Here is a 24,763-nt window from a genome sequence, read left to right on the forward strand (position 1 = left end):
GACTGGTAGAAGCTTTTCAGAATTTCAGACCGTGGACATTCCCAGTTCTGCCTGGAGATGCTGGGGCCTTCTGCATGCAAAAGGAGGGCTTTACCACTGAGCTACAGCCAGTAAAGCGAGATGAGGGCTGCAACCCCAGAGTCGTTCACAACTAGACCTAACGGTCAGGGGTCGCTTTACCTTTATGGCCCATTTTAAGCATCCCCCCTTTATATTTGCATGGCTTCTGTGAGACAAAGGAATTTATAACAAACCTGTTGTAGATGGAGGTAGAGTACTCATATAGGACACAGCCCTAACTCTTGGCTTATGCTGCTCAGGCACCTAAGTCCATTCCTCAATGACTGGCTACTACAGGGCAGAAGGATTTGCCACATCAGTGATTAGGCTTATTTGCTGTTATTTATTTAGCTATCTTGAACAAAGCTATCTTCCTGGAGCCTCTTTTGGCTACAATGTTTTTATTATTGGTTGTTAGCTGCCCTGAGCCCAGTCTTGGCTGGGGAGGGCAGGGTATAAATAAAAATTTATTATTATTATTATTATTATTATTATTATTATTATTATTATTATTATTCCATGAAGGTGCAGGTTACAACAAGAGCCAAGGTGACATTTTCCCACCTTCTCCGCATCAAGCAGTTGGTCCTTTACCTTTCCCGCCCCGACCTGGCCACAGTGATCCATGCGACGGTCATCTCCAGGCTTGACTACTGTAATTCGCTCTACGCGGGGCTGCCCTTGAAGCTGACCCAGAAACTCCAGAGGGTGCAGAAATCTGCAGCGAGGCTCCTCACGGGTTCTCTGCCATGGGAGCATATTCACCCAGTGCTTTTCCAGCTGCCCTGGCTCCCGGTGGAGTACAGGGTCAGATTTAAGGTGCTGCTTTTGACCTTTAAAGCCCTTCACGGCCTAGGACCCTCGTACCTACGGGACCGCCTCTCCTGGTATGCCCCACGGAGGACCTTAAGGTCCATAAATAGCAACATCCTAGAGGTCCTGGGCCCTAAGGAAGTTAGATTAGTCTCAACCAGAGCCAGGGCCTTTTCAACTCTGGCTCCGGCTGGTGGAACGCTCTGTCTCATGAGACCAGGGTCTTGCGGAATCTGATTTCTTTCTGCAGGGCCTGTAAGACAGAGTTGTTCCACCTGGCCTTTGGCTTAGAATCAGTTTGATTCCCCCCCCCCCTCTTTCTTTTTCCTTTCTCCTCCTGTGAAGAGGCTGCACCCTAATGTTTTAATGTTGTATCTTAATCTTTTAAATTGTATTTTAATCAACTTGTTTTTATTATTGGTTGTTAGCCACCCTGAGCCCGGTCTTGACTGGGGAGGGAGGGGTATAAATAAAATTTTATTATTATTATTATTATTATTATTATTATTATTATTACACAAGCATCTGGCTGGCCACTGTGAGAACAGGATGAAGGCTAGATGGGCTATTGGCACGATCCAGCAAGCACTTCTTAGGTTCTTATGTTCTAATGGACAGAAATAGACACACTCTTGAGGACCTGTGCTTTGAAGCATGAGGGGAAGGGAAGACCTCCTTATTACCACCCTGCAGCCCTCCACGAATGCTCTGGCTTGCAATTTCTTTACTGATAAAGCAGATAGTATCCTGAGTGCACAGCTGAAATTCAGCCTTTTCTGGAAGGGTTTTTTAAAAACAGAATTTAGGGTTAGGTTACAATTTTGAACTCACTTACCAGGGAGTAACACCCCCCTGCAAAAACACAGTAGAACTTATTTCTGAGTATATGGGTAGAGGCTTCCACTACTATTAATATTAATTTAACTCATACAAGAGTTCTTCTCTTCCTTCAGGCATAAATTAAACAGTTTTATGAGGTGATTTCTTCTCACCTAGAGAATGTCCTTAGATATAAATTCACCTCCAGTTTATTTCTAAAATATCTTCCTTTTTCTTCCTCTGCATCTCTGTATTTTCAAGATGTGTATTCAGAAATGTCTGATTTTCTTAATGTTTGATCATGTCTGAGAGAACCAGATGCAATTTTGAAGCTGGGGGCAAACGTTAAAAAATCCAGGAGCCTTGATGATTTCGCAAGCTCCTTCTCACAAAATAATGCTAAATAATTAATGTCCTGAAGATAAATTGCTCTAAGGAGAAACCTTAATGAGGGAACCATTAAAACACTAATAATATATGCAATTTAGGGCAGCCTGCCCTGAATGTCAGCAGGATAAGATGGAAAGCTCTTAGGACGTTATCGATGGTATTGCTGAGATATTACATTTAGGCAAAAATAGTAAGATGACATCATGGCAGACTAGAATACTGGACAGAGAATTGAAATTGGGCTTAGCACCAACACTGAACTAATTTGTCTTTAAGAGCTGCTAGGCACACCAGAGAAGGTCATTGTTGGGACTTGCATCCTCCTTGTGTTAAACTCAGAGGAGAGCTCCACAGATGTGGATCCAGTCATGAGTCCCAGCATGAATCAGGACTAGGGAGACAGAGCATTCAGCACCCTGAGACCATAGCTCAGAATAATACCCCCACTCAAGGAACCAGCAGAATCAGGTGGCTTAATGTGACCTTAATGGAATCATCTATCTCTGGGACTCTTTGCAATCATCACTACTGGGTCCTCAGGAACAGCAATGGCAGGAAGCCTGAACTCAGGCTTGAACCTGAAAATGCTGTGCTTATTTGTCAACACAAAACATACCAGGTCCGTGGCCTTTTCAGAAAAAGGCAGCATGGTCAGGATCAGGGCCTCACAAAGACAATGATAGGGTAGGAAGCCTGAGTGCTTACACCAGGAATGGAGAACTTGAAACCCTCCAGATCTAAATTCCATCATTCCTGACCTTTCTGTTTGGAGCTGATGATACCTGGAGTCAAACAATATTTCAAGGAACACAGGTTCCCCTTCCTAATTTAAACCTTCAGCTGATGCTTGGAAGATGCAAATGCTATAGTTGCCATATATGTGATCCTAGTTCAATGATCTTCTGGACAGCTCCTCAGGTGATAAGTAGTAGACCCTCTTTCTGCTTATACTGCTGGATAGCTCCCCTGCTGGGTTTGGGAGACCAGAATGTCAGAGATATCATCTTGGAATCATTCTTGGCCAAAGAGAGAAGTATATTGTAGTAGTCTTCAAATTTTGGAATCCACCTTCAACAACTTGAAAAATGAGGTCAACTTTTAAAATAATCCACATATGATCATATTTCTCCACTTATCTTTTCTTGCTTTCCCCTCATTCTCTTGATTTATTTCTCCTGTTCCTTCTTCCTCTATTCCTTCTGCCTCTCTTTCCTAAAAATAGTTAGGTCAAAGTATGATTGATCATGTGTTCCAGTCCATCCATTGAAAACCAGTGAGAGGTGGGGAACTTGTGGCCCTCCTGAAGTTGTTGGATCTCAGTTCCCATCAGTCCAAACCATGGTTGAAGCCGAAGGATGATGGGTGTTGGAGTCTATGAATACTCTCTCCCTCACTCAACAGCAAAAGGCTGTCAGAGTGGGTCATTAAGTCCTTCCAGATCAGGCTGCCTGACGAACATGTAGACTCTGTTGCTATTATTCTCTGAGAAATAACATCTTCTTCTGCCTTCTCTATCTCCTCACTACTTCAGTTTGACTGAGTGGCAATTTAAGAACTGTGTGTCAAGATCGCATGAAATGAAGGCCTTCTGAGTTCTATTTAAGAAAGATAGGGCACTCTCTACGCACAAGAACAAATGGAACCAAAATCCACCATATAGATAATATCCTGCGTTTTGGGAGATCAAGCCAGTACACGCGGTTCCTGCTTTTTTACCCTCAAAACAACCCTGGGAAACAGGTTGGGTTGAGAGAGTGAGTGGCCCAAAGTCACTTGCTGAACTCTATGACTAAGTGAGGATTTTAATTGGATCTCCCTGGTTCTAGTCAGACCCTCTAACTACAAAGGCTCACAGATAGTTTTCAAAATTCCCATTTTGCAGATTTCAAAGCTGGTTATATTCCTCTTACGATATTTATGCACCTACAGCTCTCACAAATGGTTTAACACACATCTGGTATTTGGATAAAGTTAGAATTTTGGCAAAGTCTGAAAATTCTTTGTTTGGGGCACTCTCTCCAAACTGAAACATGTCTGAAGCCATTTATGAAAGCTGCCACAAGGAAAGTTCAAAAAGTCATATTATATTTCAGGGATGGAGAATCTCTGGCCCACACTTGGCTCCATAAAACATCAGATGTGGAGCAGAAAAATCTGCAGTTGCAAGGGAACAAACAGGAGCCTTAAAATGTGCTCTTGACTGTTCCTCTGACGGCAGGGCTTCATTCAGTTATTTTTCAATCTGGTGCCAAAAGCAAGCTCCGCTGGGACTGATTTCTCTCAAGAGCTTCGAAATGGGAGCTGCTGAGTAGAGTTGTTCTCTGCTGAAACTATGGCTTCCAGCTCCACTGGAATTGGCTCTACTCAGACCTTCTGACTAGGGACAGCCCCTGCCAAAAGCAAAGCTTTAGATTCAGCATAGACTGTAAGCTCCAATTTCAGTGCAGATATTTGCAGCCACAACCTCAATTCAAGTCAGGGTTGCAAAGGGAAACCAAGACTGCACCTAAAGTGCATTCCTGATTCTTCCTTTGAAGTTAAGTCACCTGACATCATACGATGCCCCAGCAGCCAGACCCATTTTCACACCCCTATTGTGGTAGAAACAAATAGCTTGATTTCACCTTAAGCCAGCTTGGAAGGTGGAATTCTCTTACCATTTTTCGGCAAGCCATTTGTTTACCTGAACATTAAGGTCCTGTTTCAAGGCCCTACTCTGGGTGGCTCTGTTGAATGAAGTGAGGAGGTAACCACTGGGGAGAAGACCTTTTGGTCATGGCACCTGTTAGGAAACAACCTTCACGGGGAGGCTCACCTGACACCATCTTTGCAGTCTTTTCAGTGCCAGGTGGAACTATCTGCTCAGCTTGGCCTTTATCATAATGTACTGTATACAGTTTGCATGACTTACAGATGTTTTAAAATTCATGTTTCATCTTTGGGGACATGGGCGGGTTTTGTTTTTGCTGCATTTTAAGTAGCTTTTGATTTCATGCCTTATTTTGTGTGTGTGGGGGGGGGGAGAGAGAGAGAGAGAGAGAGCGCTGCCTAGGGAACTTTATGTTCTGGGGTCAAAATGAAATGCTTTGCAGAGACAAAAAAACAGACACAGTATTTCTTGGAGGTTAGGTACAGACAAAACTGTATCATCAAACATCATCTCATTTAAGAATCATTTAAACAAAAGTACATCATATTGTTTTCAATGGGATGTCCTCCCAGATATAGAGAATTGCAGCCAGAATTCTCTGGTTCTTACTAAGGTAGGTGGACCTGGTGACTACAAGGTAGAATGTGGGAGGGCTCGTATAACTGAACACTTCTCTGTTTTTTAAAGAACAGATGGCAGGGAGAAGCCATATGAAGCTGGAAGGGGGGGTTAACTTCACCCCTGAAGGCACACTTCATTGTCTCTTGAGAAAGATGGATGCCAACACAATCTCAGTCATTTAATAATATGAGTTTCACTTGCAGCCCAGGCATAGGTTTATGAGAACGAGCTCCAAGAGACTGTGTGTTTGGAACTAATATCAGTTCATTATTCTGGCTCTCCCTTACAAGGTTTGTTTGTTTGTTTATTTAATAAAATTTATACATCACTTGATTGTGAAAACAAATAAACCTTCAAAGCAGTTTACTTACTTTCCTTCGCCAAACCTTTATTAGGCAGTACAAATATGAGCCACCATAAAACATTCATATATAAAAATTTAAAATACAGTGGTACCTCAGGTTACATACACTTCAGGTTACAGACTCCACTAACTCAGAAATAGTGCTTCAGGTTAAGAACTTTGCTTCAGGATGAGAACAGAAATCGTGCTCCGGCGGCACGGCAGCAGCAGGAGGCCCCATTAGCTAAAGTGGTGCTTCAGGTTAAGAACAGTTTCAGGTTAAGAACGGACCTCTGGAACAAATTAAGTACTTAACCCGAGCTACCACTGTTTTTACAAATTAACAGCCATGTAATTATGAGGATTTTCATTGGAAGTTTCTTCCTGCTAAATAATGCCATTCACCACTCAGAGAGATACTACTGATAAAAACTCAGCCACCCTTGCAGTTACTTCCAGGTTAATGTCAGACAGATAAAATTTGATATTTTCATTGTGCTGTGATGTTAGACTACCCCAAAAAGAGTAATGCATGCGTTTGTGAAGCTGCTTGTACAATGGGCAGTAGAAAGGAGTATGTTCTACTGTGTCCAGCACATTCAAAAAACATCTGCAATGTCTCTCGTTTCTAGGGATGTTGTAATATCTGCCCTTGACAAAAGCTGAGGGGGAAACGTTTATTTGGGCTAACATAAAGGTTGGACTGGAATTATTAAATTTGAAATATAAGTGACCCTGTTATCTGTTATATTTAAACCATAAAACTTGGGAGAGCAAATTTTATTTACAGCTGACTCGATGTTATGTTTTTCAATGTCCCTTAATCTGATTTGAATATTACGATAAATATATTGCTCACTTGAAATATATAAGAGTTCAAAATCAATACCAATAGATCTGATTTTGCTATGTAAATGTTGGAACCCTCTGGATTTATAAGAGTCCCTAAGTCAGAAAGCAGACTTGAAGCAACGCAACCAGTATTTTAAAGTGCTAGCCCACACCCAGTGTATACACACCATCATGTGTACACCTAGTTCAGCACACATCCTCTTATACTTGATGAACTTGGGAGCCCCAGGATATGTCTCAAGAAACTTGAGTGTATCTTATCTAAATCACTATTATATGCCTGTATCCATATTGGGATCCCAAAGAGTTGCTGGGACAACACTTTGGCTTGAAAAATGTGAACAGCAGCTGGCATAAATTGGTTACCTTTCTGAAAATAAAAATGAGCTACTGCTGAGGAGGTAAACTTTGCCTGTTTTATAGCCCCCGTACAATGGCTTGACCAAAGCAATTTGCAATATCAAGAAAAACTCAAAACCTACAAAATTTAAAATACTAAGAGATTAAAACTACTGTACCTCAACTTTCTACGCATCTGGGTAGGCTTGTCTAAGCAGGAGAGTTTTTAGCAGGCACTGAAAAGAGTACAGTGAAGGCACCTGCTTGATATCAATAGGCAGGGAGTTCCAAAGTTCCGCACTAAACAATCAAGTTCATACAAATACAGAACGGGTATTACGTGGCACTTGCAGTAGTGCCTATTCCACCAATCAGAGTGGGCAAGTAGGCAAACTTGGAATAAGGTTAAGATTTTAAGACCAGTTAAGTCTGAAGGAGTGACTTCCCTAATGCGTGTAGACAGCTAACTCTCTTGTCCCTTACATTCTTACCTATTAGCTGTGTGCTGCTTATAGAAGGGATGTTGGACGGTGCTCTATGCATAAATGGATGCAGCCAAATTCAGGTGGAGCCATGTTGCAGTCAGCTAACTGGGCACTTGGGTCTTGAGAAAAGCACTCCAGCAGCGCAATCCTAACGGTGTCCATTCAGAAGTAAGTCCCATTGAATCCAATGGGGATTACTCCCAGAGCAGTGGATTTAGGATTGCAGCCTAACTGAGGATTTGGCAAAGGCGCATGGAAATGCAGAGCAGAAATAGTGCTGTAGCCACAGCTGGAGATCTATGCTTTCTCAAGCTTCCCACATAATCGTGTGGATGGATTTGGTTACGGTTTAGTTATATACCTCTAATTGTGTGGTACAGTTTAGTTATATACCTCTTTTTTAAACCCCAAGCTCCCAATGCATAAATAACATAGATATATACGATGTGTTTTTAGTTCATTGCTGGTTTTAATTTTTAGAACATTTTAATGGTTCGATTTAATTGTTTTTTTTTATTAATAATCCTATGATTTTATTTGTCTTATTCTTTTTGTAAATTGCTTTGGGTTTTTCTACAATCAAGTGGTATATAAATTTCATAAAATAAGTAAGTTAAATAAATAACTTGGCCACAAATACAGATAATGTAATAGGAGCAGATTATCACCAGGTTTAGTGCTCTGGGGGAAGTAGAACTCTTTCATCTACTTCAGTTCTTTCTGGGAGTGATGAAGTAATCAGGACCAACTTGTGGGCATTTCTTTTTATACACCATGTTAGCCAAACCCCCTCAAGATACTGGCTCTATTACTTTCTGAAACGTGTTCCATGTTCTGCCACCAAAAGCCATACATTTGAATGGAATGAAAGCTTGTGAAGCTGCAGAGGCAAAAAGCAGAAGAAGACTGGTAGGCATCACAGCGACAGGGATTCAGGATGGGCAGCTGTGCCCAGATTAAGAACATAAGAATTTAAAGAGCAGCCTCGCTGGATCAGGCCAATGGCTCATGTAATCCAGCAGTGGGCAACCTGATGCCTATGTGAACCCACAAGAAGGACTTCAGTGCAACAGCACTCACCTCTCCTGCAGTTTCCAGCAACTGGTATTCAGAGGCATTGTCCCTCCGGTGGTGGAAGCAGAACACAGTAATCATGGCCATTAGCCATTGATAGCCATAGATTGTTGAATCCTCTTAAAGCCATCAAAGTTTGTGGTTATCACTGCCTCTTGCAGAAGCAAATTCCATAGTTTAACGCCATGCTGTGTCAAAAAGTTCTTCTGTTTGCCTGCCCTGAGCCTTCCAATGTTCATTGGGTGGCCCCAAGTTCTAATGCTATGAGAGAGGGAGGAAAGCTCATCTCTTGCTCACTTTCTCAATACCATGCATCATTTTATACACCTCTGACATGTCCTCCCTTACCCTTAAAGACTGTTTTGGAGTGAAGCTTTTCACAATGTTCAAGCAATCCAACCTGCCATGTCTATAGCCCCAGGCTTCCCCTCCAGACATCAGTAGACTACTGATAGTTTCAAGCTCTGGCAACACAAAGCACCCTTCCCACCACAACCCTTCCCTTCACAATTGGCTGTAGCCCTCAAAAGTATGTTCAGGGTGTGGGTCACATCAGTTATGGGGGAAATGTGCAGATTTAATGAAGAAGGACCACCCGAGAGGCAGAATCCAGTGGAGGAAGGCATCATGTTCACCTCTGAAGTTGGCTTCCTAACTACTGGAGTGATCCATGGTGTTGCTCATATTTTGTAAGCCAGGAGAATTGGAAGCAATGGAAGAGGCAATTCCTATACCAGAGGAGGAGAATTTGAAGAAAAGCAGCAACAACATGGCAGGTCTGAAATCTAGGAAGCCTGTTCTGGAGTCAAGTGGGTGCTGCTAGGCCAAGGTATGGTCAATTGGTAGAAGAGCTAAAAACCAGAAAATGGGATGGGCAGAAAGCAAAGGAAGTGTCCAAAAACTTCTGAAAGCAAAGGAAGCAGTGCCAAGGCAAAGCTATTTAAAAAACAAAAACAACAAAAAAAAGAGTAACCTGTTTTGACTAGACAAAAAATAAGACTTCAGGAAATATACAGAACAGACTTGGAATAATCAAGATTAGAACCTGGAACAGATAACCAAGGGTATCTGGGAAAATGTGTACTGCTTGCAAAGCTGGAAGTAGATAAGAGTTTTATTTAAGAGAATTGCAGGTGTTTTGAGAGTGGGTTGACTTCTCATGCAGCACACAGACATTTCTTTTGAAACCATTTTAAAATGTGCAAAACCTGTTTGCCAGAGGCAAATGTGGAGTGAGAAGCCATCCATCTTTCAAATGGCTTCCAGTGTGCTGGCATCCACCACCATCACCTATTGTCTGTCCTCTGCCTATGAAGATTGATGGGCAGCTACATTAGGAAAGGTGCCCACCACAGAACATTTCTATATCTACAAGTACCTGCTGAAAATAGAACTATTAATACTTTAATACATTCCCTACTAGAGCAAACAGCAGCTGGAGGGGGGTGGGGAGAGGGAACTCTCTCCAACTACAGGAGCGAGGGAAGTATTAACCAGGAATGGGGAACCTGTGTCTTTCCAAATGTTCTTGGCAACTCCCATCATCCCTGACCATTGACCATGTTGGTTGAAGCTGATGGGAGGTATAGTCCAATAACATCTGAAGAGCCACAAGTTCCACACTTCCTACATTAACAACTCTCCCCCCACAGAACTCTAGTCCCAGTCTGAATTGGGGCTTCTAATTGTTGCTTTTTATAAAAAATGTAAAGCGATGGGAGATCTAAAGACAGATGTCAATTGTCTTGATTTGTGTGTCACAATTTACCTCGTTTTAGATCGATTTAAAACTTGCTCCCTCTGGCTGAAGCCTTGGCAGCAAAGAAGGTAGCCCAGTTGTGGAACACTGGAGCTCAAACAGGATGAGGTCAAGGTGCAAGAATGAATAAATACAGTAAGTCAGTACGTATTTATGATAAAATTGGATCCTGCTGTAATAAAGAGAGCACTTGTGGTTAGCCAATTCAAATAGGATGAAAACGGTCTGACTGCACAACAAATTTCAATGCCAAACATGGTGAAAGTGATCTGTTAACATCAAAATAGCCAGTTATGAATAGGGATGCCAAGCCTTATGGGGAACAGTTGAGGGAGTTGGGCATAGTTGAAGGAGCCAGGAAAAGAGGAGACTAAGAGGAGATATGATAGTCATCTTCAAATATCTAAAGGGCTGGGGCATGGCGGATGGAGCAAGTTTGTTTTCTCCTGCTCAAGTTAGAATATTTAATAATAATAATAATAATAATAATAATAATAATAATAATAATGGAGATTCCAACTAAACATCAGGAAGAACTTTGGCAGTGGAATGGACTCCCCCAGAAGGTGGTGGTCTCTCCTTCATTGGAGGTTTATAAGCAGAGGTTAGATGGCTATGGGTACTTTAGTTGAGATTCCTGCATTGCATGAGGTTGGACATGGGATCCCCTTTGGATCCCTTCCAACCCTACAATACTGTGATTCTCTGATCTCTGAGAATGATTTAAGTATTCCAATTTATGATTAGTGCACCCCCCCCACATAGGTGATTTAATTAGCAAATCTACTTTTGGACTCTTGAAGCTGAACATAAGGCTCTGATATTTCTACAGACAGTTCTTACCTTACTGAAAGTAGCATTTGTGCAACTAATTAGAAATAAGTGTGTTGAGTGGCTCCTTAATTTAAAGGGCAGAACAGTTTGGAGGCTAAATTAAGTCTGCTGGGTCACAACAGAAAAGATAAGGTAAGAAACCCCAAACTGGAAGTTTCAGATGCAAAGTAACTTGTATCCCAGCACACATATGGCTGTGGTGTGATTCAAGACTTAAAAAACAAAACAAAACACTTTAAGTATGTAAGAAAATCCCAGCAGTATCGGGATAAAGGCCTTAGCCCAGTACTCTGTTCTCATTGGCCAACCAGATGCCCTTAGTGAGCCCATAAGCAGGACCTGCATGCAATAGCACTCTTTTCACCTGCAATTCCCAACAACCTGTATTCAGAGGACATGGCCGTTGTGTTTACTAGGCTTTACCTCCATGAATCTAATATTTCAAAGCCATCCAAGTGGGTGGCCATCACTGCCTCCTGTGTGAGCTAATTTCACAGTTTAACTATGTGCCATGTAAAATGCACTTTCTTTTATCTCTTCCGAATCTTCCAGCATTCTGCTTGCATGTCCCCAAGCTCTACTGTTATAAGATAGGAAGAAAAGCTTTTTTCCCTTCCACTTTCTTCACACAATGTGCACTTTTATCTCTTTCATGCCCCCACATTTTTCTAAATGAAGAAGCCCCTAAACGTTGCCACTTTTCTCGGAAGAGCGTTGCTTCAACCCCTCAATCATTTAGCATATCCTTTTCTGAACCTTTCCAGCTCTGCAGTATCCCTTTTGCCTTAGTTATTTTGTTTTTTTCTTTCTGGGAATGTTGTATTTCTGTCCCTCCACATTCCTTCTAGCATTGCTTGTATATAGTCCATAGAATATGTACAGGTATATTCTATATAGTCTACGGAATATGACATATGTGTATTCCACACATTACATACAAGCAATGTTAGAAATGTACAGTCAGTTTAGAAAACTAAATGAGGCTTCCAAAAAGTCTGCATGGATTATCTGTATTGCAATGCATCCAAAAGAGGATTAACTCCCTTTTCATGCAGACATTTTTGCATAGTGGCTGGTCCCTATCTCACTTGTTAGCCCCTGGAGAGAATATGACCATTAGGTTGGGAACATCTTCCCAGATGGATTCCCCAACATGATGACACTAAAAGATGTCCTACAGCCATGTTGTGAGACAACACTATGAGATAGTGGGTTTGTTTTTCAGTGCCCACCCCTAACAACTCATGTGGGGTAGATCAATCAAATAGCTATTAGCCATTATAACCAAATGTGTGCATTTAAACTATTTGATGGCTTGATGGAATTTGTCTGACTGCATCTCCCTGTACAGGATTTTCATGCTGTGTTGGTTTTGCTGCTTCAATCCCATAAATCTGGGGGGAGCACAAGGATCATAGGAGAGACCACAGGCAGGTGGGGTGTGTGGCAGCTGTGGGCATAGCAGGACATCCATTCTCCTCCTTTCAGTCAGGAAAACCCCTGCAGTTGCCCCTCCACCTCCAGGTACCCCACCTTTCCTCCAAGGAGATCCAGGTACTATGTATGGTTCCCCTGCACCACATCTTACATGTTTTATCCTCACAGCCACCCTTTGAGGTAGGATAGGCTGAGAGGCAGTGAAGGGCTGAAGTCGCCAAGTGAGTTTTGTGGCTGAGTGAGGATGTGAAAGTGGCTCTTTACAGGGAACCAGGCAGAGGGCCTTTTCAGTAGTTGCGCCCGCCCTGTGGAACACCCTCCCATCAGATGCCAAACAGATAAACAATTATATAACTTTTGGAAGACATCAGGAAAGTTTTTTTTTTTAATGTTTGAGCTCTTATTGTGTTTTTGATATTTTGTCGGAACTGCCCAAAGTGGCTGGGGCAACCAATTCAGATGGGCGGCATATAAATAATAAAATTATTGTTATTATTAGCCCAGCACTATAACAATTATACCACAGTGGCTCTCACTAGCAATCTGGGTGTGGATCTTCCTCTTCCCCTAATATGCTCCCAGAATGAGAAGTGGTTGATATGCCGCAATTGGAGCTTAAGTACTTATTTCCCTTCCCACTTGGATAAAATGGGGGGGGGGGTTCATTTTAAAACAGGGGCAAATCTGTTTTGACTTTTAAAAAAGGCAGGAGAATTCCTTCAATACCTTCAATTCCCCTCTTTTTTATTATTTCCCTGTTACAGGACTTCCGGGTTAGTGCCATCGGCAATGGCGGCGTTCCTCTGACTGAGAGGAACCCGCTCCGTGGAATTCGGAATTTTTCTGTAACCTTTAAAATCTTAATAAAAATTCATTAAAAAAATATTATTTCCCTGTTACTGATTTATGTTTTTACTGAAATGCTGTATATTATGATTTTGTCTTTCTTATTGGTGTGTAGCCTAGAGAAGGGTTTTCCAAACTTGGGTTTCCATCTGTGTTTTTGTTTTGTTTTTAAAAACAACCTACAATTCCCATCATCCCTGCTAGCTAAGGATGATGGAAGTTGTAGACAAAAAAAACAGCTGGAGACCCAAGTTTGGGAACCCCTGGCTTAGAGCATTAATCCTCCATTGGTGGTTTGGGATCTAGCACTGGATCACAGCCTGATCTAAGCAGCACTACCACAAATATATTGATTTTGGTTGATATATGTAAACCACATATGCATTTACTGAAATATAAAGCAGTGTACAAGTATTATTAATAACAGTATGCAAGTATTATTATTAATAACAGTAACAAAGAAATTGGTTCTCAAACATATGTTTTGGTTAAAGATGGGTTGAGGGCTACTAGCCTAGAGAATATTTGTATTAGGTGAGACACAAATTGAAGCAAGCAAGCAAACATTTAAGATCCACCTTTCGCCAAAGTTCAGGGAATCTTACAAACAAAATTTGCAACATACAACACAGTACAATCAGCCCTGTACAGACATGAAAGAACAGCAATGAAATCCAGCAGTCAAAAGCGTCATAAAACATTAAGAGAAGTCAGGGTAAGAAAAGAGAGATTGTGCATAATTATGATGGTAGGCAAGCAATTGAAAAGAGAAAATAAAGAACCAGCCCCTAAAAGCCAAAGAATGTTGCATTGTGGTGGAAGGCGAATACAGAAGGGGCAAGGCAAACCGCTCTAAGGAAGAGTATCAAATACTGGGTGAGGCCAAAGAAAATTCCCTTCCTCTTTGTCCCAGCCAAATATGGATTCGGAACTAACAATAAGGTTTCTGTGGATGATCTTAACAATGCCAACATATGGGGGCAGCACACCTCTTTGAGTAGATGTCATTAAACAACAGAGGTAGCCTTTATGACTTGCTCATGAGCTTCCAGAAGCAAATGGCTGCTCCTTGTTGGACACAGTTTGCTGGACAGGATGAAACCCTAATCTGATCCAGCAGAGCCACCCTCAGATTCTTAGAAAATTGAACTAGGCTTCCAAACAGCCTGCATGGGTATCTGTCTTGCAATGCTTCCTAAAGAGGATTGCGTCCCTTTTCATGCATGTTGACAGCACTACGGGTGGAGGAGAAAATTGTTTTAAAGTGGCCTATACATATAATATGGCAGTTCTAACCTGGCTAAGCCTAGCCCACACTAGACTGCCTCTTATGCAGAGAGCACACTTTATACCCACACTTGCCTGATTCTGTGTGAGCAATGCAAAATTATACACAGAAAAATATATATCATGTGCATTCTGCATATAATATACATTAACATATACATTAATATGTATGGAAGAGTCAAGCTCTATGCTGTATTATATTTCTGCAAAGTATTAATACATCGTATTAATAGGTAATTTCATATAGTAATATATGTTGCTGTATTTGTTTATGTGCTGGTTAATTAAGGAAACCTGGAGAGTATGTGTGCATAATACGGCACTTTTTACAGTATATAATGCTGTATATATTATGTAAGAATTGCTCACATTTTTAGTGAAGCTGGTAAAAAATAATAATACCTCACTTCTCATTGAGATCAAGGAACAAGATGAAAATTAGAAAAAAATCCCTGCAGATAACAGCAGCACGGAGCTTTTCAGAAAATACCACACCTCTAGTTGGCACTTCTTGTAACATCCAGAGCCAAGCTGAGATCCCATAAGCAGAGGTTATTCCCAACCAAATCTGCCCTGACAAATTCAACTTCAGTTTAGTTTTAGTATGTGCTTATTGTTTGCATTTCTTCAAACATTATTGCTCAACACAGGTGGCTTGTAAAACAAAGATTTTTTTAAAAAATCATAGAGCCAATAATCCAAATCACCAAAATAAAAATATATATTTCAGAGTATAAAATAAGTACGGTAATAACCAGAGTAAAATAGACAATAGCACCAAAGACAACAGCGTGTGCAAACATGACAATCCACCAAAATTTAGCAAGAGGTGAACCAGGAAAATATTGTTGTTTGGGGAGTTCTAGAAGCAGGGCACCACCACATAAAAGGCCCTGTTCCAGTCACTTCTACAAGTCTTATCTGAAGACAGGGGAATGCAGAGAAGAGACTCCAAAGAAGCTCTTAATTATCAGGCAGGTTTATATGGCAGTAAACAGTGCAATCGCAGCAATGGTATTATTAAACACCTTTAAACTGCTCACCATTTTGTAAGCATGGTACAAAAGGGAAGACAGTCTCTGCCTGCAGGCTCACAATCTAATGGACATGACGTAAAAGGGAAAAGAACCGGGGAGGGGAAAGGAATGCAAGCACTGGAGCAGCTGGTCCTTTGTTATGCAATGGATGTGGCTTTTTCCATGATGCACTTCTTGGGAGGCAGGGGGTCAGCCTATTAGTGGCCAAGAGTCACATGGCTGGTGGCGTAGGCCAGAACATGCCTCCCTTCCAGTAACAGGTGGTTAGTGTAGAGTGTTATTTCATGAAGGGAGATGGGTGGGGGGAAGCAAGCTCCCTACAGCTGCTCATTCTTGGGACAAGAGATTGGGATAGGTTAGTCTCCCCCCTGCCATAGGTTGGGGTGTAGCCTCCCACTGGCCCTTGGCCCCTTGACACACTCCAGGATGTGCCTCCCTTTGATTCTGTAACCCTAGAGCAACATAACTTGCTCCATAGATATCAGGAAAGCAGAGAGCTGCCTTACACCAGGTGAGACCATTTGTCCATCAAGTGCAGTATTGCCTAGCAATGTAGGTATATGGAAAGCTGCGCCAGACCTCTAGTCCATCTAGCTCAGGACTGCCTACACAGACTGGCAGCAGCTCTACCATGTTTCAGACAGAGAGTCTTCCCCAGTCCAACCAGTAATTGCCCTACCAATGAGCTATTGCCCCCTTCCCCAACTGGAAAAGACCTTTCACACTGCCTGCTTCCTTGTCACTTTAAATGGAAATTCTGGGGGCTGAATCTGGGAACTTCTGCCTGCAAAGCGCTGAACTATGGTCCCAAACCCAGAAGGGGTTGCCATTAGTTGGTAATGGCTCACAGTGAAAGATACTCTTACCTGGCACTTCTTGCTTACATTAAAACATTAAAGGCTTTATCCCCTCCCTCTGCCAAGAGCCTTTGTTCCGAATCAAGCCTGAGTATGCATTCATTTTGGCAAAAAAGACAAATCAATATATTTCAAACTTTCCCCCAGCAACGTCAGGACAAATTCGCAGCAGAAATTGTGCCTAAGGATAGCAACTCAAAATAAGCATTTGCAATAAGCTGGTGTTGCTAACAAGAGGGGATCTTTATACCAGCCTTCACCAACCTAGTACCTTCCAGGTGTTTTGGAGTACAATGCACACCAGTCCCAGACGGTGCAGTTGGCTGTGATGGTTGGGAGTGATGGGAGCCGTCAGAAATATGTGAAAGGTGGTGAACAATGCAGCCAGGTGGAGATGAATGGAGACACTCGGCTTAATTGGAAAAGTACTCACCACAGTTTGATGGTTGACTTGGATCACTTCATCCCCTGCATGGATTTTCTTGCACTGGTCTGCTGGAGACTAAAGGCAAGAGAATGGGGGGGGGGGGGAGAGAGAGAGAGAGAGAAACTTGACAATGGGAAAACCCAGTGGTAGAATTCTTCATACTTTGCAACTGTACTATTACAATTCTAGTCCATGGCATAATTCTGTCTGGCACCAAGATAATATTGATTCATTCTTTACAAAGTGACACTCTTAAGCCCTCTTCAGGCTTTCAAAAGGAATGTGTGAGGACTGGGGAGGGAAGAGTCTATCAGTTTTGGTTCTCTCTGTTTCTCATTTTCCCCAATCTTAAACTCAGTTCTCCATGTTTTGCAAAGATTTACAGGTTTTGTTTCATTTTTAAACCCTCATGAAAATTCATCAGCACTTTAGTGCACATTTCTCCTAATGAAGGCATTTTTATATGCAGTTTTGACTAATGTACACATTTTGGCAAGAAACCTCCCCTAATATAATGCATTTTCATATGTTATTTTCAATGTTCTATATGGTTTTATGCAGTTTCCTCATAAATGTGCATTCTTGTAAACATGGTTTGGTTGGAGAACTGTATCATAAAATTTAGATGTAACTGATGACTTCCTCCCTCTGCTACATTTGCATTGCATTTCCTTTGCATTGAAACAAATGGGAGTAGAATAATACAGTGGCAACATAATTTATATGACCTAATTACATAAGTTACATAATTTTGCCACAGTGGACAGTGGGACAAATAAAGCAGCTTTTAGCAAAGATGATATGCAGTGGAACAGAAACAGTGGCTGGGGGGACACTTTCATAGGAGGGAAGCCCTAACGGAGGAACACGGGAACAAGTGTTTGCAGGAACACTGGAACAATATGAAGCTACTTTCTGCTGAGTCAGGCCTTTGGTATATCTAGCTCTGTATTGTCTACACTGACTAACAACAGCTCTCATAGATTGCAAACAGGGTTCTCTCACCCTATCTGCAAATGCCAGGTATTCAGCCTAGAACTCTGTACATGCAAGGTAAAAGGTAAAGGTAAAGGACCCCTGACAGTAAAGTCCAGTCATGAATGACTCTGGGGTTGCGGCACTCATCTCGCTTTACTGGCCAAGGGATCCGGCGTTTGTCCTCAGACAGTTTTTCCGGGTCATGTGGCCAGCATGACTAAGCCGCTTCTGGCAAACCAGAGCAGTGCACGGAAATGCCGTTTACCTTCCCGCTGGACCTGTTTATCTACTTGCACTTTGCCGTGCTTTTGAACTGCTAGGTTGGCAGGAGCAGGGACCGAGCAACGGGAGCTCACCCCGTCGCGGGGATTCAAACTGCCGACCTTCTGATCGGCAAGCCCTAGGCTCAGTGGTTTAGACCACAGCTCAAGGTAGATACTTACTAATGAGTTGCAGCTCTTACCCTTCCTGGAGATTATGGGGACTGAACCTGGGACTTACTGCATGCAAGTAAGATGCTTTACCACTGAACTGTGGCCCCTTCCCCCTCCTGCGTGGATCCAGCTCTGCACCAGAGATGGAATTTTCTAATCAGCCCAAACACATGATATTACAACAGTTCCCACATTCAACTGGCACTTATTAAGCATAGAGAAATCAAGCGAGACAGATGCATGTGTGAAGCAGCTGTCTGCTGTGATGATGCTTGATCCATTATGTCTCATTCCCCATGAATATGTATGAACTCTCCCTTAGATCTCTTCCAACATAAGCTGCAAAGGTTCAGGCTAGGCTTGTTTTTCAAGTTGCCTCTCTCTTCCCTGCCCTCCCCATCTCTTGACTCTGACCCAGCTTTTTCTGGTATCTTTTTCAATTACATCTTGGCTGGGGTCAATTATTCCTTCAAAAGAGAAGCCAAATCAATTGGTTGAAGTACTAGGAATGAAACATCTTTGATGTTGCTTTTATTTCACTGAGCATTTCGAGCAGAAACGAAGTGGCAAGCTGTGGGTGTGTCCCACTTCCTTATGTTTGCTGAACAGCAGCCCCAAAGATGAGGGACATTCGTCACTAAAAGATTTATGGCTTTCATTTGGTCGTTGACTGACAAATTTCTCCCATTAAAACATTTATAAGCTCTTTAACAAAAGATGCTTCTTCTTCTTCTTCTTCTTCTTCTTCTTCTTCTTCTTCTTCTTCTCTGCCACCTTCCCTATTCCTCCTCCTATTTTTCTTTTAATAAAGTATGTTGCTTTCGGTAGCAAAAACGGCAGTGGAGGTGGGGATTCTGTAATAAGATAGTGTACAATTGATTTTGGCTGGAGTTCACAGCAGATTCCTGGATCTGGAAAATACTGTAAAGTATATCCAAACACCAGAAGGGTATAACTAAAAAAGACACTTAAGGAAAGTGGCAGGATTTTATTGCACTTGTCAGAAACCAGATGCCTGAGAAAGCCAGGGCACAGCTAGCTGTAAACAAAAAAGTAATATTCTGTATTAACCTACGAACAGCCCTGTTGGATGAGGTCAAAGGCTCATGTAGCTCTGCAGCCTGTTCTCACAGCAGCCCAACCACATGTCTATGGGAAGCCCATAAGCAGGAACTGAGCAACGGGAGCTCACCCTGTCGTGGGGATTCGAACCGCCGACCTCCTGATTGGCAAGTCCTACACTCTGTGGTTTAACCCACAGCGCCACCCGCGTCCCAACTACTTGTAGTTCCCAGCAATTGGCATTCAGAGGCATACTGCCTCTGCTGGTGAAGGTAGAACAAAGCCATGGTGGGCTGCAATCGTTGACAGCCTTATACTCCATGAGTTCACCTAACCCACTTTAAAGACATCCAAGTTTGTGGCCACCACCACGTCTTGTTGCAGAGAATATCATAGTTGGAACTATGCGAAGAAGTACTTCTTTTTGTCTGCCTAGGTAAGGCAAGGTTCAAAAGCCCAACCTACCAAAGTAGCTGGCCTGCTCAGAAGGCAACAGGGCAAATGGGAAAATAGGAAGTTGCCTGAAGCAGACCTATTGGTTCATCTAGCTCTGTATTGTCAACAGCAAGTGGCAGTATCCCTCCAGGGTTTCAGGAAGGGTTCTCTCCCAGATCTACCTGGAAGTGCCAGGGATTGAAGTGGTGGCCTTCTGCATGCAAAGTGATGTTCTGCCACTGAGCTATGATAACCCTTCCATATATAATTAATGGCAGAGGTATGGGGGTAGGTGAGGGAAGATTGCAGGGGAAATTGCATTTCTTCACTGGAAGGAAGGTGTGACAAAGGGTTTCTTGGTGGCTGCAAAAGGAGGACAAAACTCAAAAATCGGGCAATAATAGGATGGTTTAGAAACAACTTCATCTAGCATCTGGCATGGATCCTTTCCCAAAAATACCGAGAAAGTATGGAGAAAGTTATTTTGGGACAGTTAAGAAGCCATGCTTGTCTTTTTTTGCTCTGGCTGATAAACATGGTGGATTACAATTTTAACAGTAAAGTGCTACAAATTAAAGACTCTTAGTGGGACTTTTGCCTTTGGACTTTCTGTTTCTTTGTTGTGGGTGCCTTTGGATGGTTACAATTGCCTCCTCTAGAGGGCTTCAGTTGTATTACGGTGTATCCAGCGGGATTTTCCACTTGCAACTTTCCTGTGTGAATGACCTTGAGTTATGAGCAACCCGCCAGAAGAAATTTCAACAAGAAGTAAAACAAAGCAGGCTCAAAAACAAGCTCAAAAAAGAGGCTCTTTATCAGGAGCAGCAGCTGCACAAGAAAAAATAACAGCAGCATCAATGGAGTCAATGACACAGGCTCTGCTCAAAATAAATCAGTCATTAGAAGTACTCACCAAGCAATCTGCAGAACTTACTAAACAGTCTACAGAGAACTCTAAGAAACTGACGGAGCTGACAACAAGACTAGACCTGAACACAACAACAATCTCATCTAATACAGATTCTATAAACCGTTTGGTTCAAGAGTCTACGGAAACAAGGAGAATAGCTGAGAGTGCTAGGTCTGCTGCCGAAGAAACCAAAGGAAAGTTTGCGCCTATTGCAAAAAAAGTACATGAACATGATACAGCATTAGCCCTACTAGAACTGGAAAGGAAAAGCAAGAACTTGAAATTAAGACTGGTTCCAGAAGAGGAAGAGGACAAGCTTGGGGAATTCCTCACAGATAAATTTCAAGATTTTTGGAATGATGAGTTAGATGGAGAAGAAGATGAATTTGTGATAACCTCAGCCTTTCGGATTGGCAGGAAGCAAGGGAAGAAGCCAAGAGACTGTTTAATTACCTTGGGATCAAAGGAACAAAGAGACAAAATACTGAACCTACATTTCCAGAAGGCCTTGGTCATTAAAAATTCTCAGATCCAGATTTTCAAGGATATTCCTAAATACTTTTTGGAGGTTAGATCTCAATTTAAAGAATTAGTTGATCTACTTAAACAGAATAATATCCCATTCAGGTGGGAATTTCCACAAGGGTTGTCCTTTAACTTTAAAGGGAAGAAAATTAAAATAAAAACAAACCAGGATAAAGAACTCTTTTTGGAAAGAAATCAAGAGGATCTTCAGAAAGGAACTGTTAGTGAGGGGGAAGTACCGGACATTTCAAATCTATCATTTGGACTGAACCGAGCACCGACCGAGGAGGAACAACAACTTGGTGCAGTCGGTGGAAGAGCTACCCAGTAACAAAAATGTCTCTGCAACTCTTCAGCTGGAATTGTAATGGTTTGAACCACCCTCGAAAAAGGGGTCAAGTATTCCATCTATTAAAGAAGGAACATCTAGATGTAATCTGTCTACAAGAAACTCACATTGCCAGGACACATAGAAAACTTTTAACAAATAAGAGATTAGGACAAGAATTTATTTCATCAGATAGAGTTAAGAAAAGAGGAGTTGTGATCTATGTCAAGGAAAAATTTGAACCAAAACTGATCTTTAAGGATGACCAAGGAAGATACCTGGCAGTGGAAATTCAAATTCATGGAGAAAAGATTTTGATTGTTGGAGTATATGCACCAAATGAGGGGAAGGCTGAATTCTTCAAGAAGTTGCATGAGACTTTAATGGACTTTTTGGACTTTAAAATTATAATGATGGGTGATATGAATGGAGTTGTCTCCACAAACATGGACAAGGCCCAAAGACAAATAATATCTAATGATGGAAGACTACCAAAGACATTCTTTGAACTGACTGACACTATGGACCTGATTGACATTTGGAGAACTAGGAACCCTCTGGAAAGGGAGGGGACCTTCTTCTCTGAAGCAAAAATGACATGGACTAGAATTGATCAAATATGGACTTCTAGTAATCTGGCATCAAAAGTTAAAAAAATAGAAATCTGCCCAAAGACCTGTTCTGACCACAATGCTGTCAAGATGGAAATGAAACTGACAACAGCTGGAACCTTTAGATGGAGAATGAATGACACTCTCTTTGGAGATGAAGAAATTTGTAAAAAGGCTCAAAAGACACTTAAAGACTACTTCGAGATTAACCTGAGATCAGACACTGAAAAAAGAGTTATTTGGGATGCAAGTAAAGCCGTGATGCGTGGCTTCCTAATACAACAGAATTCAATAAAGAGGAAAAAACAGAATGAGAAGAAAGAGAAAATTTGGAATCTAATAAAAGAAGGGGAGAAGAAATTGAGATCTAAGCCTAAATCTCAAGAGATATTAAGAGAAATAAAATTCTATCAAACACAATATATGGAATTGATGAATCAGGAAATAGAATGGAAAATTAAACAAATGAGACAAAAGACTTTTGAATCCGCAGATAAATGTGGGAAGCTACTGTCTTGGCAATTGAAAAAGAGGCAAAAATTGAATACAGTGACATCACTCGAAGTAGATGGGAAGCCTATTAATAAACCAAATGAGATAAGTAATTGTTTTCAAAGTTTCTTCAAGAAATTATACAAACAAGGGCCAAAAAACGAACAGGAGATAGAAGAATTTATTGGAAAATACGGCTTACCAAAAATCTCTGAAAATAATAGAAGGAGTTTAAATGAGAAAATTACAGATCAAGAAATAGAGAGCGCCATTCAGGATATGCAGCTGGGAAAATCACCAGGACCAGATGGACTAACTGCGAGATACTATAAAGCACTGAAGGATTGGTTAATACAACCATTGAAAGAAGTTTGCAATCAAATTTTGGAAGGGAAAAAGGCTCCCGAATCGTGGAAGGAAGCATTCATCTCACTTATACCGAAGACAGAAACTGAGAAACATCAAGTTAAGAATTACCGCCCTATATCACTCTTGAATGTGGATTATAAAATTTTTGCAGACATTTTAGCAAAAAGATTCAAAAAAGTTTTGTTAGAGGAGATTCACAGGGACCAAACTGGCTTTCTACCAGGCAGGCAATTGTCAGACAATGTGAGGAATATTATAGACATTTTAGAACTCCTGGAAACTGACATAAATAGAAAAGCTGTTTTGATTTTTGTGGATGCAGAGAAAGCCTTTGACAACATTTGTTGGAGCTTTATGAAGAGGAATCTCCAAGGGATGGGGGTAGGCAAAAACTTTGAAAATGGTATAAGTGCAATTTACTCTGAGCAAAAGGCCAAACTAATTGTAAATGGTATGGTTATGGACGAAATTCCAATAGAGAAAGGGACACGACAGGGATGCCCAATTTCCCCTCTATTGTTTATATCGGTACTGGAGGTTTTCCTAAATATGATTAGAAGAGACCAGCTGGTTAAAGGTATACAGGTCGGAACTAAACATTATAAGTTAAGAGCATTTGCAGATGATCTAGTCTTGACATTACAACAGCCAGAAACCAGTACAAAAAGAGTTTTGGAACTTATTGAAATATTTGGTCAGGTAGCAGGTTTTAAATTAAACAAACATAAGACAAAGGTGTTGGAAAAAAATCTCACGGTGGGGGAAAAAGATAGTTTTCAAAGAGAAACTGGTTTGGAAATTACTAAAAAGGTAAAATATCTGGGGGTGAATTTAACATCTAAGAATGTGAACCTATTTAAAGACAATTATGAGAAATGCTGGGCCGAAGTGAAGAAAGATTTCGATATATGGTCAAGATTGAGACTTTCCTTGTTAGGCCGAATTGCTGTTATCAAGATGAATGTATTGCCGAGATTGTTGTTTCTGTTCCAGACATTGCAAATTTTAGATAAGATGGACTGTTTCAAGAAGTGGCAGAAAGATATATCTAAATTTGTCTGGCAGGGCAAAAAACCCAGAATAAAATTTAAGATTTTGACTGATGCAAAGGATAGAGGGGGCTTTGCCCTGCCGGACTTAAAACTTTATTATGAAGCAGCGGCTTTTTGCTGGCTGAAACCATGGCTACTTCTTGAGAATACAGACATTCTGGACCTGGAAGGTTATGATAATAGTTTTGGTTGGCATGCATATTTATGGTATGACAAGGTAAAGGTACACAGAAATTTTAAAAACCATATTGTTAGGAAAGCATTGTATAATGTATGGAATCGATATAAAGATTTGCTTGAAAGTAAAACCCCCAGGTGGTTGTCACCAATGGAAGCCAAGGCGGTAAAAAGACTGAACATGGATACAGAGTGGCCAAAATATTGTGAAATTATAGAATATGATGGTGAAAAGTTGAAACTACAGAGTTTTGAGAAATTGAAACCTAAAGTTCGAGATTGGTTACATTATTTCCAGATCAATGAAACTTTTAAGCAGGACAGAAAACTAGGATTTCAGAAGGAGAGGTCAAAGTTAGAAACAGAATTGCTAGAACCCAATACCAAGAATTTGTCTAGAATGTATAATCTGCTGCTAAAATGGAATACACAGGATGAAACGGTTAAATCAGCTATGATT

The 24,763-nt window shown here is 41.3% G+C and overlaps 1 protein-coding gene across 3 annotated transcripts in view; it reads right to left on the minus strand.

Annotated features, from left to right (window-relative positions):
• LOC309333926 (connector enhancer of kinase suppressor of ras 2-like) overlaps positions 1–24,763 on the minus strand; it is a 322,761-nt gene that overhangs the window by 121,675 nt on the left and 176,323 nt on the right. For all 3 annotated transcript variants that reach the window (XM_081847924.1, XM_081847923.1, XM_081847922.1), the window contains exon 8: positions 16,937–17,005. In XM_081847924.1, coding sequence (XP_081704050.1) covers positions 16,937–17,005 — 69 coding nt within the window. The remainder of the gene's footprint in view (positions 1–16,936; positions 17,006–24,763) is intronic.

This window comes from Podarcis erhardii (genome assembly GCF_964252035.2).
Source record: "Podarcis erhardii genome assembly, chromosome: Z".
Taxonomy (NCBI): domain Eukaryota; kingdom Metazoa; phylum Chordata; class Lepidosauria; order Squamata; family Lacertidae; genus Podarcis; species Podarcis erhardii.